The sequence below is a fragment of the Monodelphis domestica genome, chromosome 7 (genome assembly GCF_027887165.1).
Source record: "Monodelphis domestica isolate mMonDom1 chromosome 7, mMonDom1.pri, whole genome shotgun sequence".
In the NCBI taxonomy this organism is placed as follows: Eukaryota; Metazoa; Chordata; class Mammalia; order Didelphimorphia; family Didelphidae; genus Monodelphis; species Monodelphis domestica.
Window position 1 is genome coordinate 126101414 of NC_077233.1, and position 16272 is coordinate 126117685.

General features: G+C 37.1%; 1 protein-coding gene across 16 annotated transcripts in view; it reads right to left on the reverse strand.

Moving 5' to 3' along the window:
- Positions 1 to 16272, reverse strand: part of KDM4C (lysine demethylase 4C) — a 469399-nt gene that overhangs the window by 380367 nt on the left and 72760 nt on the right. For all 16 annotated transcript variants that reach the window (XR_001623634.2, XM_016424248.2, XM_007499560.3 and 13 more), the window contains one exon: positions 15198 to 15312. Coding sequence is in view for 15 of the 16 variants with exons in the window: in XM_016424248.2 (XP_016279734.1) it covers positions 15198 to 15312 (115 nt within the window). In the remaining variant the exon portion in view is untranslated. The remainder of the gene's footprint in view (positions 1 to 15197; positions 15313 to 16272) is intronic.

Sequence of the window (16272 nt, forward strand, 5' to 3'; positions counted from 1 at the left end):
TCATGATTTTCAGACATTTCTACCTACCTAATTATCTATGGCCTTTACCACTGCACAACAAACTTATTTCCTTTCTAAACTACAGTGAAACAGGTTAAATGAAAGGTCATTTATCCAATCTTCACTAATTTGTCATTGCATTAAAGTTTACATTAAGTGATGCCACCAGTTCAGATGGCTGTTACTGGCCTTTATGTAGTAGGATTCACATATAAGGTCTGAGGACCCTGGAAAGGGGGAAGTAAAACCCTAATAGCTCCTTAACATGGAAGATACCAATCACAGTGGTAGAGATAGTCTTCCTTTTCTCAGAAATTTTAAAAAAAAAGTGTAGCTTCAAAAAAAAATCACATACAGATTATTTTTAAGTGCTAAAGATGTTTCTCTATTAGGAAGACCATAAGAAATGTATTTTACTACATAAAAATTAAAATTTAATTAATTACAAGTAGAACACCATTGTAGGGAGACAAAGGATTGTGGCTTCTTCCTTTCTATAGAAATATCCAACCGTTACATTCCATCTTATTCCTTTTTGTCTGGTATTTTGACATATTGTATCTTCATCTATAATGCTATACTCAATTGCCACTCCTTTGTAAATTTTTAACCAGAACCTTATAAAATTAATTTGAAAACAAAAAAAAAATTTCTAGTATCAAATACTGTCAAAGAAAAGGTAACATATTCACCCTAAAAGTAAGCAGAGTAAAAGGGAAAAAGGGATTGTGAAAAAAGGTGGGAAAATTGTCCACTGAAAAGATGAATGGACCACCTATGAAAGCCATGGATTCCAACATCTAATTTGAAGGAGTTGCATTCATGAAAAACAACACAATAATCTTTCCTTTTTGAAAAGAGATGGCATCTATATTTTGACATTCAGCTATATGTAAGAATAACACCATTCTATCATTCTTATAACATCATCCAACGAACACTTTCTTGTGAGATTGTTTTGTGTAATTTGAATCAGTTACCCTAAAAAATTATGATCCCGAGCAAAACTACAATTACCAGGACCCTACACACTTATGTGCTGACATAGATGGGATGTAGATTGTGTGGAATTCATTATCTAGATCTTTTTTTCTTTCCTGTAGGCTTTGGTGGAACAGGTTTTTTTCAGCAGGTAGAAAACTTAGTGATGTAGTTCTATATTGTCAGATGATAAACTTTAAAAATATGATACTTCAAGTATTCAACTTTAATTCCTATACACAATTAAGTGTTTATACATTTTTCCTTCTCTAATCCAATTACGATGAAAGTAAGGCTCAAGCACTGCCTGCCAACCCTTCCATTCCCCCCTTCATTTTAAAGGCCTATTTTAGGTGAAAAAATTTCCCTTATTCTACCTACCTTTCCCTTCCCTCTTCTAATAGCACATCGCTAATTCTCATTACTTCATTTTTTAACAACATCTCAACATAATTTATTCACATTCATTGCCCATTGTAGAAATTTTCTAATCTAATGATAAGAGTTCTTAGAAATTATATGTATAATCTATCCAAATGGAAAAGAAAATAGATTGTTTAAGTCCCTTATACCCCCCAGAACTAGAACCCAGATCTGTGTATGGACAATAGAATTATCAGTTAGCACTATACTCAGCGCCAACAAAGAGGATTCTTGTAATCTCTTTGTTACCAGTTGTTTGATCCCGTTGCCATCTCTAAGCTGACAGTTCCACAAATTGTTGCTGCAGCCTCTGTTGCAACCATTCTCAAAATCCATCAATGGCACTCTGCGCACTCTGGCCTTATAAAATTTAAAAGTAGTGTTTGCCATAAACTGTTACAGATAAGAGTGGTTGCCTTAAACTGTGACCGCGTAAATATGGTTTCAAAAATATAGTGGTCGCCAGGGAAAAATTCCCAAATATGAAATATACCCAAGTCAGCTGGGTTTTTATGGAGATTTTAACTAATACAAATGAAGGAATTAAAGAAAGGGAGAGAAACAGAGTAAGAGGTAATAGTAGGAAAAGGGCTATACCAGCTTAGGCCAGCCTTAAGGCTTAAGTCTTAAGAGAGAGATCAGTCAGTCTTTTATCAACTCACCACAAGATTTGTCCAAGCAAGACTCTAGTGTTCAGAGACCCACCAGAGCTGAACTAAGTTCAGCCATCAAGCCCTTCAAGGCAGCTCTGACAAGCTGCCTCTCTCCAATTCAGCTTTGGCCAGCTGAATCTGCCAGAGACCTCTTTTTAGCTCCTTTTAAATAGAATTTTCTCCTATGCACCTCCCCTAAGTTCTCACATCTACCAATCACAGTAGACCTTTTTCCAAAGGAAATTCACATCTGAGTAGACTAAACTTTTCTGGGAAGACTAAAACTTCTGAGTAAGTTCACACCTCTTTGCAGCTTCCAAGTTTGCAAGTTGCCTGACCTTCATAGGTACTTAGCACTTTCCTAAAAATAGACTTAGCTTAAGTGCTTGGCCTTACTATAAGTATGGGTTAAGTACTTTTCATTGTTCAGTAAAGAGTTTACAACTTTATCTTCCCCTAAAGTATGCTTAAGTATGGGTGGAGCAGAGTTCTCACATTCCTGACTAAGTCTTTTCATGGTTTAAAATGGGGAATGGTCTTAACCAAATGTTCTGAAGAAGGGTCTGAGAATTTTTAAGATTCACAGCCTAGACCTCACACTGATATCACAGATCTATCCTGCCTACCTCCTATGATGTCTTAAGCTGGGAAAATGTCTCAACCCAATATTTTTTGGCTGTAAAATTTTATTTTAATCTTTATTTTAAACTTCATTAGGGGAAAATGTTGCCAGAGTTCAGCCTGGTTGCTGCCTCTAATCTGCCATTCTGGCTCCATCAATCCAATAGACATGTTAAAGTCAACAGATACAATATTAAATCCATTGTCCTTCACCCTCACACCTAAAGAAATTATTTACTTTTCAAACACCCTAGACTGTAGAAATACAAGGGAGCACAAATAAGCAACCAAGCAAAACTACTACCACAAAATAAGAACAAAGAGAGCATTAAGAGTTCTTTCTAAAAGGACACAAAGATGAAAGCAAAAGTCTAACCAAAATGATGAGGGAGAAATAGACCTGAAACACGATTAAAAAATATCTCAGACAACACTTAAGACTATGGGTCTAAAGGCCACAAACAAAAGATGTCAGGCTATACCTAAACAAAACCTATACTACAGGTGAACCAACATTTTTCATTCGACTAAAGGATGTAAACATAAATAAATCAGAACAGATGAGGAAAAAGATAAAGGGAGAGATAGCTGATATAAACTAAAAAGAGATCAAAATCAAGAAATGCATCTTCTGGAGACTCTCAGAAAGAGAGACTAGGAAAAATGAATTAAGTAAAAAGAGAGTGAAACAAAGGAGAAATATTATTTTACTAGTAGAAGAGGATACTGCTGGTAATATTTCCACAAAGAGATATATTCTTTTATTGTCAGAGATACTCTAGTGATTTGCCATTTCTTCTCCAGATCAGTTTACAGAGAAAGAAACTGAGGCAAACAGGATTAAGTGACTTGCCCAGTGTTGCATAGCTAGTAAGTGTCTGAGACCAGATTTGAACTCAGACTTTCCTGACTCTAAGCCTGGCATTCTATCCCCTCAGTTGTGTCCCCAAAAATAATGACAACCAGATGACAGCAGGGTAGCTCAGTGGATTGAGAGTCAAGCCTAGAGATGGGAGGTCCTAGGTTCAAATCTGGCCTCAGACACTTCCCAGCTGTGTGACCCTGGGCAAGTCACTTGACCCCCATTGCTTAGCCCTTACCACTTTTCTGCCTTGGAACCAATACACAGTATTGATTCCAAGACAGAAGGTAAGGGTTTAAAAAAAAAATACAGACCTTGTAGAATATAAGCTACATGAATTTGGATAAAGCAGGAGATAAGAAGTCTAACCTCAAAGGAGAGGGCTGTTAAGAGTTCTCCACATTCCAGTTGGAAGACGGAGCTGGCAGCAGGAGGTTGAGGTGGCAGAGATGGAAATGTTGCTTTGGGGCAAAGAGAATGAATGCAAGTAAAGCTAGTACTGGAATCTATGGCCAGGGATAAACAGACATCCTATGAATAGCTATATAGACACGCACGCACGCATGCACACACACACACACACACACACACACACACACACACACAGAACTCTTGGATTCCTACAATACTTAAATTGAATGTTGATAGAAACAACAGTTTAGGAAACAATTTTTTGCCCAAGTGCACCATCTGGTGGACACAACACTTTTAACAAGCCATTATTAAGAAAAACTTTGTACAGATTAAAACCCATTAGGAGACAAAAGTCTTACTATTAAAAGATTCCCATACCATTATTTAATTTAAATGACATCAAATTCAAGACAATTCCAATGAATATAATTCTGATCCTCCTCTAAAGATCAATTTATCTTTTTGTAGGAAAAAATTCGCTGTTCATAAGCATGAATGATAAATTTTTAGAACTGGAAATTATGTCATAAATCATTTATTGTAACCACATGATCTAATAGATATGAAGCATAACAAGTAACTTGCTAGTGTATTAGATCATTCAAAATTCAATGTGAAAATAAATAGGATAATTCTTTATCTTTTTATGTGTAGAAGATTCTTTTCAAAAGCCTTAATTAGATAAATAAATATCTATATTTATATACACAGGATCTTTTTGTCTTTCATGATCTTTGTGAAAAAGGCATAGGATACTGGATGGCAGAAGAAGATACTGAAATGTGAATGCAATGAAAAAACAAGTTAACAATAAAATTTTTAAAAGGATAAAGAAAGGAAATGAGGCGACTGGGAGAACCTCTATAGTGTGGGTTAGGTGAGGCTTCTTCCCTGAGCCACATTGATGAGGTGACTGACTCCTTCCTTCCTCCTTTCCTTGACCTCCAAACTCCTATCTGGCTTGCCAGAGAAGTCCAATTTCCCTTACCTCTCTCTCTCTCTCTCTTTCTTAATTTCCTTCCTCTACTATAATTAAACCACCGTAAAAAAATCCCAAACTGACTTCAGCATTTTATTGGTACTGAGACCACTAGTATAATATATTGAGTCCAAAACTCCTAATTTTACCCTTAACACCCTGGATATCCCAATACATTTCTATTGGCAAGAAGTCAAAGACAAGGTGTACTTAAGAGAAACCAACATCTCTCATTATTTCACCACAGGAAGAGGCTGTTGTTAAGGAACCCAAGAAGCCCCTTACTCCCAGAACACAGGGTTGAGTCACCAAGACTGCCTTGCTACAACTTCCTGACTTGATTTTATCTTCCAAGTGGCTCAGGCCCTGTCCCTAATCCTTTTATTCTCAACAAAAATCAATTACGAAACATAGGAGAGAAACTATTTCTGTTTTAAAATCAAACCATTCTTAGAGAACTAAAGGGGATATTATTTAATAAAAGATAGACCAATTCTATATTAATTTTCCACAGTTTGGGAAATATTTATTAAATAACGTGGTTTGGTATTATGTCCTGTCTTCAATGTATGTGAAGTGTCTTGGGATCTATTAATCACATAAAACATAATCCTACTGAAATCATAACAGTAACAATATCCCAATACAACTAAATTGAAAATATCTAGATCATTTTTCCCCCAGTCACTCTATATCAACCACAAAGCCATTACTTTCACCTACTTCTTTAATCATTCCATTCAATACTAAATAAGTGATCATTATGCAACATAAAGCTAAATTCCAATGGATCTTGACAAAAAAAGTTATAATATTCACAGATGTACAATAATAATCTCTAAAGCCATACATATAATATTTTCAAATGCTGCCTCATTTCAAGTTGAGTACTGACTATTTTTATTAATTACACTTTTTTAAAAAGGTCTATAATTGACTTAGTATGGTAGGCTTGACCCATGTCAGGCTGAATGCCAAATGCCAAGAAAGAGGAGCAAAACAAAAGAAGGGAGAGCGTGGAAGTAACTGGTGTCAGAGGCATTCACTTATATTGAAAATAACATGTCTCTTCCAGGTAAACATGGCTGCAATCTAGACGCGAATCGCTTCCTCTCCCGGGCACCGAGCAAACTAGACTACCTCAAAAGAGCATAAAAATCACCTTTGGAAGAACGGAGGGACTCTCCAGTACCCCACAGAAATGAAGAGAGGTGGGGTTTGAACATTTCCACACTATAAGAGGAAAAGCTTGCACAAAAATGTGAACTGAGCCGCCCTTCTCCCCCAACCCACCTCCCCCACCAAACCAGAGTAGGGTATCAGAGCACTCAATGGGACAGCGAGTGAGTGAGGAACATCTCTGTTGGGGGGGGGGGGGGGACCACATCAGGGTCCTTGGGATCTAAAGAATGCTAGGAAACGACCTCTCAGGGTAGTTTCACGGGAGAACCCTACACACTGGAGAGCTCAGAGACAGCATGTCCCCTGCAAACTGGGAACACTGAGGAGTCTCGAGAGCCTGTAAAAATTGCCTAAGGCCAAAGGGTTGCCCCTTGCTGGGGGGGGGGGGGGGCAAGCCAGGCTCCCTGGAAACTGACAGGGAATACCAGAGTTCCATCCCTCACAGCGGTTTTACAAGAGATTCCTGTGCAGGGGAGAGAAGAGACCACAGAGCACGGGAGCAGGCACGCTGAACACAGGGGCAGACACTCTAAGAAACCTCAGAGGCTGGGAAGAACTAGTCTGAGGCAATCTAAATTCACAGAAAACCCGCCCATATCACCCAGACCTCAGACCAAAAAGGAAAGCAGAATAAAACCACCAAAGAAATGGCTCACACAGCCAAAATCAAGCCTCCAAGAAGAAAGGGAAAAAATGTGACTATTGAAAACTTTTATGGCGGGAGTACCCAAGGAAATGAAGAGAAAGAGGATGAAATCCAAACAAAATCAAAACATGCGTTCCAAAATGGAAATTATCCACAAGCTATGAAAGAACTCAAATTGGAGCTTATCTAAAAGATGGAAACCTTCTGGGAAAAAAAATGGGAGAAAGAGATCAGCAGTCTGATAGATAAGACCTCACAATTGGAGAAAGAGCTGAAAGCATCTAACAGAAGGGCAGACCAAGATGAAAAGCAAAACTAGTCCCTAAAGACAAGAATAAAGCAACTGAAAGACAGTGAGCTTGCAAAACAGCAAGAATTAATAAAACAAAGCCAAAAAAATAATGAATTAGGAGAAAACATAAAATATCTCACTGAAAAAGTCACAGACCAGGAAAACAGAGGAAGAAGAGACAACTTAAGAATTATTGGTCTGCCCGAAAAACCAGAGATAAGCAAAAACTTAAGATGCTATACTACAGGAGATTATAGAAGAAAATTGCCCACATGTTCTGGAGGAAGAGGGCAAAATAGAAATAGAAAGGGTTCATTGAACACCCTCTATACTAAATCCCCAAAAGACAACCCCCAGAAATGTAATCGCCAAATTCAAGAGCTTCCAAGCAAAGTAGAAAATCCTACAAGAAGCCAAGAAGAGGAGCTTCAGATATAGATGTAATAATTAAAATGGTTGATGTTGTAAACTGTAGTGAGTTAAAATGGTGGAAGATATAAATTGTGATAGATATAAGAGAGGGTGAGTAAATTTGTCCGCAGAAAATATGTTTCACTACAGTGTCTTGGTTTTCAAATCAAATATAAGGTGGTCGCCAGGGAATATATTCCCAAATTATGAATATGCCCAAGTCAACTGGGTTTTATATAGAATTTAATTAATAATACAATGAGGAATTAAAGAAAAGGAGAAGGAGAGAGAAAAGGAATTAATGAGAAGAGAATAGGTCGGCCAAGGGCAGGCCTGGCCAACCCAGGCCTAAGCCTTAAGAGAGAAATCAGTCAGTTATCACTCACCATAAGATTGTCCAAGTAAGGGATTCAGAGGGACAGAGTCTCCCCAGAGGGAGTTCCAGCCAGAGTCAGCCTCCCTTGAGAGACCTCCTTAGAGAATTCCTCCAAGAGCTCCTTCTCAAGCGATCTCCAAAAGAATCTCCTTTAAAGCCTTCAAAAGCCTCCTCCAAAAGGATCTATCTCCAAGGAATCTATCTCCAAGGATCTCCAAGCCTCTCCAAGCCTCCAAGGATCCCTTGCTCAAGAGATTCCTTTTCTTATATAGGAGGTTTTTTCCTATGTCACCTCCCCTAAGTTCTTCCATCTACCAATCACCGTAGATCTTTTCTAAAGGACAGCCCATATGAATTCCTGCTAAATCGACTAATCCCCTAAGTCTGAACCAGAGAAAACACAGCTGAGTTGACTAATCTCATTAAGAGAAAACTTGCCCGACCCTTTTAGGTACTTAGCATCCCACTATCAATTCTAAAAAACAGGCATGGCTCAAAGAACTCCTTGCCTTATTATAAGCATGGGTCCAAGTACTTTCATTGTTTAGCAAGGAGTTTTCTGCCCTAAAGCAGTCTTAAGTATGGGTGGAGTATAGGTCCTCCCATAGCAAGGAGTTTTCTCCCTTAAAGCAGTCTTAAGTACGGGTGGAGTAGAGGTCCTCCCATTTCTGATCCTGGCGAGTTCTCACATCAAAATGGGGAATGTTTCCAGTAGGGAATTTGATCCAATGGAAGATTCCTCAATGTGAAAATTTTTAACATTCACAAGTCTAAGATATTTCAAGATTTACATAGAGGGGCCCCAATAAGGATCACACATGACTTAGCGGCTAATACTCTAAGAGACCACAAAGCATGGAACACGATATTTAAAAAAGCAAGACAACTGGGTCTCCAACCAAAAATCAAGTACTCATCAAAACTGACTATATACTTCCAGGGGAAAGTATGGGCATTCACCAAAATAGAAGATTTCCAAGTATTTACTAAGAAAAGACCAGAACGTGGTGGAAAATTTGATATCCAATCACAGAAAGCAAGAGAAACATGAAAAGGTAAATATGAAAAAAAGGGAAAAGGAGAAAAATCTTATCTTTTTCTTTAAATCAAACTCTCTTCTATAAGGACTACACTTACATCAAATTATATATATGTTAGTATGTGGGGAAAATGTATTGTGTAACTCTCAAAAATTGTATGCATCATAAGAGTAGTTAGAAGAATCATGCATAGGGAAAGATTGGGGCATCAAGAAGATTTGGTGAAAGAGGGGGCAAAGAAAGTAAAAGGGAGGGGAGAGTCAGTAAATGAAGTAGCAATTAGAGAAGAAAAAGAAATTGAAGGCATTAAAATAGGCTAGGAGGAGACCAAGTTATCACTCTTTGCGGATGACATAATGGTTTAAAGAATCCTAGAGGTTCAACCAAAAAGCTAATCGAAATAATCAACAACTTTAGCAAAGTTGCAGGATACAAAATAAACCCCAATAAGTCATCAGAATTTCTATATATTTCCAACACAGCTCAGCAGCAAGAACTAGAAAGAGAAATCCCACTCAAAATCACCTTAGACAAAATAAAATATTTAGGAATCTCTCTCCCGACATAAACACAGGAACTTTATGAACACAACTACAAAACACTCTCCACACAACTAAAACTAGACTTGAACAATTGGAAAAACATTAACTGCTCATGGATAGGACGAGTCAATATAATAAAAATGAACATCCTACCCAAACTTATTTATCTATTTAGTGTCATACCCATTGAACTTCCAAAAACTTTTTTTACTGATTTAGAAAAAATCATAACAAAGTTCATTTGGAAGAACAAAGAATCAAGGATATCCAGGGAAATCATGAAAAAAAATGCAAAGGAAGGAGGCCTTGCAGTACCAGATCTCAATATATACTATAAAACACTGGCAATCAAAACAATTTGATACTGGCTAAGAGACAGAAAGGAGGATCAGTGGAATAGACTAGGAGTAAGAGACCTCAGCAAGACAGTCTATGACAAGGCCTAAGATCCCAGGTTTTGGGACAAAAACCCACTATTTGATAAAAACTGCTGGGGAAATTGGAAGACAGTATGGGAGAGATTAGGTTTGCATCAACATCTCACACCCTACACCAAGATCAACTCAGAATGGGTGAAAGACTTGAATGTAAAGAAGGAAACTATAAGCAAATTAGGTAAACATAGAATAGTATACACATGTCAGATCTTTGGGAAAGGAAAGACATTAAAACCAAGCAAGAGTTAGAAAAAAAAGTGGCAAAATGTAAAATCATTAATTTTGATTACATCAAATTTAAAAAGTTTTGTACAAACAAAACTAAAGCAACCACAATTAGACAGGAAGCAACTAACTGGGAAACAATCTTCACAACAAAAACCTCTGACAAAGATCTAATTACACGAATTTATAAAGAACTAAACCAACTGTACAAAAAACCAAGCTATTCTCCAATAGATAAATGGGCAAGGGACATATCAATTTTAAAAATATTCCACCTAATCAGACCATTCATTAGAAGATGTGATTTAGCTATTTCCTGATCAGTAACAATGGAGATACTTGGAATAACAGAATCAGGTCTTGGAAACTCTACATTCTCCACCCTACTCAGTTTAACAAGATTTTGAAGGTCTGCATCAAATTCAAGATTTAATTATCTGAGGAGATGGCCTTCGAAAGACATGTGCAAAAAAAGGGCAGACCTCTGGGCTGTCCTAAGTCAAGCTAAGTTCTCATTGGTACAGATGAGATGCGGAAAAGTGATGTAAAAACGTCCATATAAAGCATATCAGTTCCTGCTGCTCGCTCTTTCCCCAGAGAGACGACTCTGGCTGGCAGCATGCTAAGTGTTCTGACATATTGAAATGTTGGGTGGTGAGTTTTGCCCTGGAGCTGATTTCAGGTTTGGTCATCTTAGCTGAGCCCCTTTGGAGGTCAAGCTGATTCCTTCCTCCTTCATACTCCGAACCCTTACTCCCTTATCTCTTGATCTCCCTGCCTGATATTAGTCAGGCAGGGGGAGAGGGAGAGAAAAAACCTACTCCTTCTTCTTTCTTCTTCTTAATCTTCTCTACTTTATCAATTGAATCACCATAAAATTTGGAAGCTGACTTGGGTATTTTATTACTTCGGTTTTTCATTAGGATTTTTATAAAGAAAACCGTTGGCGACCTAAATTAATTATACATTCAGTCTCAGCCATAATTTCACCCTTTACAGACATAAATAGGCAATTTTCAGTTAAAGAAATCAAAACTATTAAAAAGCATATGAAAAAGAGTTCTAAATCTCTTATAATCTGAGAGCTGCAAATCAAATCAACTCTGAGTCCCTCCTCATCTCTATCAGATTGGCTAACATAACAGCAATCGACAGTAATGAATGCTGGAAGGGATGAGGCAAAGTTGGACATTAATGCATTGCTGGTGGAGTTGTGAACTGATCCAACCATTCTGGAGGACAATTTGGAACTATGCCCAAAGGACACTAAAAGACTGCACGCCCTTTGATCCAGCCATAGCACTACTGGGTTTGTACCCCAAAGAGATAATGAGGAAAAAGACATGTACAAGAATATTCATAGCTGTGCTCTTTGTGGTGGCAAAAAATTGGAAAATGAGGGGATGACCTTCAATTGGAGAATGGCTGAATAAATTGTGGTATATGCTAGTGATAGAATACTATTGTGCTCAAAGGAATAATGAACTGGAGAGATTCCATGTGAACTGGAGCAACCTCCAGAAATTGATGTAGATGGAAAGGAGAACTAGGAGAACATTGTACACAAAGACTGATACACTGTGGTACAATTGAAAGTAATGGACATCTCCATTAGTGGCAATGCAGTGATCCTGAACAACTACGAGGAATCTACAAGAAAAAACACTATCCACATTCAGAGGAAACACTATGGGAGTAAAAAGACCAAAGAAAAGCAACTGCTTAAATACATGGATCGAAGGGATATGGTTGGGGATGTAGACTCTAAATGAACATCCTAGTGCAAATATGAACAACATGGAAATAGGTTCTGATCGAGGACACAAGTAATACCCAATGAAATTGCGCATCGGCTGTGGGAAGGGTGGGATAGGGGAGGGAGGGAAATAATATGATTATTTTAATCAAGGAATAATGTCCTAAATTGATTAAATAAGCTAATACAAATGGGGAGAAAAAAAGCCTCTGACAAAGGTCTAATTGCGCAAATTTATAAAGAACTAAACCAATTGTACAAAAAAAAAATCAAGCCATTCTCCAATAGATAAATGGTCAAGGAACATGAATAAGCAATTTTCAATTAAGGAAATCAAAACTATTAATAAGCACATGAAAAAGTGCTCTAAATCTCTTATAATCAGAGAGCTACAAATCAAAACAACTCTGAGGTATCACCTCACACCTAGCAGATTGGCTAACATGACAACAATGGAAAGTAATAAATGTTGAAAGGGATGTGGCAAAGTTGGGACACTAATTCATTGCTGGTGGAGTTGTGAACTAATCCAACCATTCTGGAGGGCAATTTGGAAGTATGCCCAAAGGGCGCTAAAAGACTGTCTGCCCTTTGAACCAGCCACAGCAAATACGTTTACAAGAATATTTGTAGCTGTGCTCTTTGTGGTGGCAAAAAATTGGGAAATAAGGGGATGACCTTCAATTGGAGAATGGCTGAGTAAATTGTGGTATATGCTGGTGATAAAATACTATTATGCTCAAAGGAATAATTAACTGGAGAGATTCCATGTGAACTGGAGCAACCTCCAGGAATTGATGCAGAGGGAAAGGAGAACTAGGAGAACATGGTACACAGAGACTGATACACTGTGGTACAATTGAATGTAATGGACATCTCCATTAGTGGCAATGCAGTGATCCTGAACAACTGCGAGGAATCTATAAGAAAAACCACTATCCACATTCAGAGGAAACACTATGGGAGTAAAAACACCAAAGAAAAACAACTGCTTGAATACATGGTTTGAAGAGATATGGTTGGCTGCTGGAAGGGTGGATAGAGGGGAGGGATGCAAATAATGTGATTCTGGTAACCAAGGAATAATGCTCTAAATTGACTAAATAAATTAATTAAAAATCAACAAAAAAATAAATGAAATAAGTGAATAAATAAATAAATGAAAAGAATGTTTAAAAAATTATTTTTACATGTAATGGCATGGAAATAAAATATTACTTTAAAAAAACTATGTTTAGGGGCAAATGGGTGGCATAGTGGATAGAGTACCAGGCTTGAAGTAAGGAAGACCTGGATTCATATCTAGTCTCAAGACTCTTCCTATGTGAAACTTTTTATTTCAATGTTATTTTAATAACTGAATTACAAAGTCTAAATTTTCTATTCTGTTAACATTATATCAATGTTTTATGATTTAAAAACACAAATAACAAAAGCATAAATACTGTAAATCATGGAGCACTAGCTTCAACTTAATATTCTAACGTTTGTTATTTATAACAGATATTTTCATTGAATTTTCATTAAAACAACTTGAAAATGACCCTAATTCTATTAATTCTTCATCATATTCAACAAAAGAGAAATATTCAAAAATGGTATCTATCTAAAAAATTCTGTGGATAATTTGATTGTTAAAGGACACTATATATGCAAACAAATATTAACTATAATAAAGCAGATAGGATATTTTATTACTCCTTTCTATGTACCATTCATACAGCTGTTATGTTTCCTACATCCAAACTAGGACCAAAACATATGTGCTTTTACAAAAAGCTCAAAAAAATAACTCCCAACTCCATTATGGAGAAGGCCTTCTTTAAACAAACATAAACATGAGGCTGCTTTATCTGGACAGAAATTATGCTACTAGTAACTGAAAATTATAAACATTTACCCTACAATGTCACTCTCTGTCTCCTCCTAAATGTATGATTACATGCCAAACCTCAAGAATAACAGTGTTAAACTCAAATAGAAATGGGGCCACTAAACCATAAAGATCCCCGTGTGTGAGTAAAGTTCTTCACATGGCGGCCCACACACATATACCAGCATGCATCTGTGTGAGTCTACACCAGTTTGCATCACCTGTTATCACGGAGCATGGGCCACAGGACTGTAGTCTATGTGCTTGATCCCAGATATGATCCTGACCTTGAACCGGATGTGAAAGTAGGAGAAAAAGCAATGATCCAGGATGTGTGGGCTCTCTCTCTCTCATGTAATGGTGCTGGGGAGCTGATACAGTGACCAGGCTGATACCATTCATATGACTAGTGACAATAGGCTTCTCTCTCATCCCTTTGCCTTTTCATATCCAAGTAAATACTAATCAACTTTTTGAAAAATAAGGACCAGAGTTGTAATTTATTTCTAACAATTGCAGCAGCCAAATTACTCGGACAACCACATAATACCATTATCTATTATGTACTGTATATTTATTTTGTTAAACATTTACAAATAACATTTAATTTGGTTTGTGGACACTCAAAACATTGCAGACAGTCCTGCATGTTTGATACCTCTGAACTAAAATTCATAGTTCATCTTCTAAGTAATTATAAATTGATAGTAAGAAGCACTATTGCACTTGGAACACCAAATATTTTAAACAATAGATGAAAGGGAAGTAAATTTATAATTAATTCAAGATTATTTTTAAATGCCTAGTTTTTGCTCAATTATGTTTGTGACCACTTGGTATAGATACTCATCAAAAGCAACATTTCTAATATTGTGTTTTTTTAATATCCTTGAATCTTTTTAAGAAATAATGCAGGGGGCAGATGGATGGCTCAGTGGATTGAGAGGCAGGCCAAGAGATGGGAGGTCCTAGGTTCAAATATGGCCTTAGACACTTCCCAGCTGTGTGACCCTGGGCAAGTCACTTAACCCCCATTTGCCTAGCCCTTAGCACTCTTCTGCCTTGGAACCAGTACACAGTATTGACTCCAAGACAGAAGGTAAGGGTTTAGAAAATTTAAAAAAATAAATTAAATAAAATTAAATAAATAATGCAGGGGGGCAGCTGGATGGCTCAGTGGATTGGGAGTCAGGCGTAGAGACAGGAGGTCCTAGTTTCAGATCTGGCCTCAAGACACTTCCCAGCTGTGTGACCCTGGGCAAGTCACTTGACCCTCATTGCCTAGCCCTTACCATTCTTCTGCCTTGAAACCAATACACAGTATTGATTCCAAGATGGAAGGTAGGAGTTTAAAAAAAAAGAAAGAAAAGAAAAGAAACAATTCATTTACCAGAAAGATAAATCATTTTGCTGAGCTGCCCCAAATAAAAACGAAATATCAAATGGTCTTTCAGAAAAGGTATAATGTACAAGAACAGACATACTTCATCATATATGCTTCCATTGATATCTGCTCCATAGATGGGTGCAACAAAGGTCAAATTCTTCCAGTATTTGCGCTCCAAATCTTCATAGTCTAAATATCTTGGGGTGCAATACCTGTAAGAAAGATGAAAGTAAGTCTAAAGAATTTTTAAAGAGCATAAAAACTGTCATTCATTCAAATAACTCACCTCTTCAGTCTATACACCATATTAAATTTCTGAACTGGTCTTTTTGGATTCAGTCCATCATATTTCACCAAAACATTTCATACTCCAAGTATTTATGTATCTTCCTAATACACTCTTCTCTATCTCATTCCACTACTCAAATACCAATTTAATCCTTATTATCTACCACATAAAGTATAAACTCTGAATTTTAGCATCCAAAGCCCACCACAAACTGATTTAGGATTGTATTTTAAAACTTTCCTCATGTTGCTCCCCTTCAAGTATTCCATCTGTTTCATTCAAAATGAACTAATCAATAATGTGTAATGCAGTATATAGTGTATCTGGTCAGCAGTAAGGAAGGCCTGAGTTCAAACTTGACCTCATTATCTTTGGAACTTTGGGCCTGTCATCTAATATTTATTTGCCTCAGTTTCATCAACTTTTATAATTGAGGGTAATAATAGCACTAACTTCAAAAGGTTAATGGATCAAATGAAGTACTGTGTGTGTATACACATTCACATTGCATACAAGAACTCCCATGAGATTGAGTTTCCCTATTTCAGCAAGACAGGGGGGTACACTTCACTTAACCACCTCCAGGGATACCAAGGAATTATACCAGGGATAACAAGCATACACCAATAGCGGAATGCTATGCCCCTTATATGTTAGGGACTTTCTCCACATGGGTCATCATGTACTTAAATCTCTCCCTTCTTTTAAGACCCAAACCCGAGTGCCATCTTCCTTCAAGAGGCTTTCTATTACCTTTTTATTGACAATAATAATCAGCTAAAATTTCTCTCATTACTTAAATGTTTCATAATGCTTACCTGAACCTTTCTGATTAAATTTGTTAGTCTTCTATATATTTTATATATGCAGAAATGTCAATGTT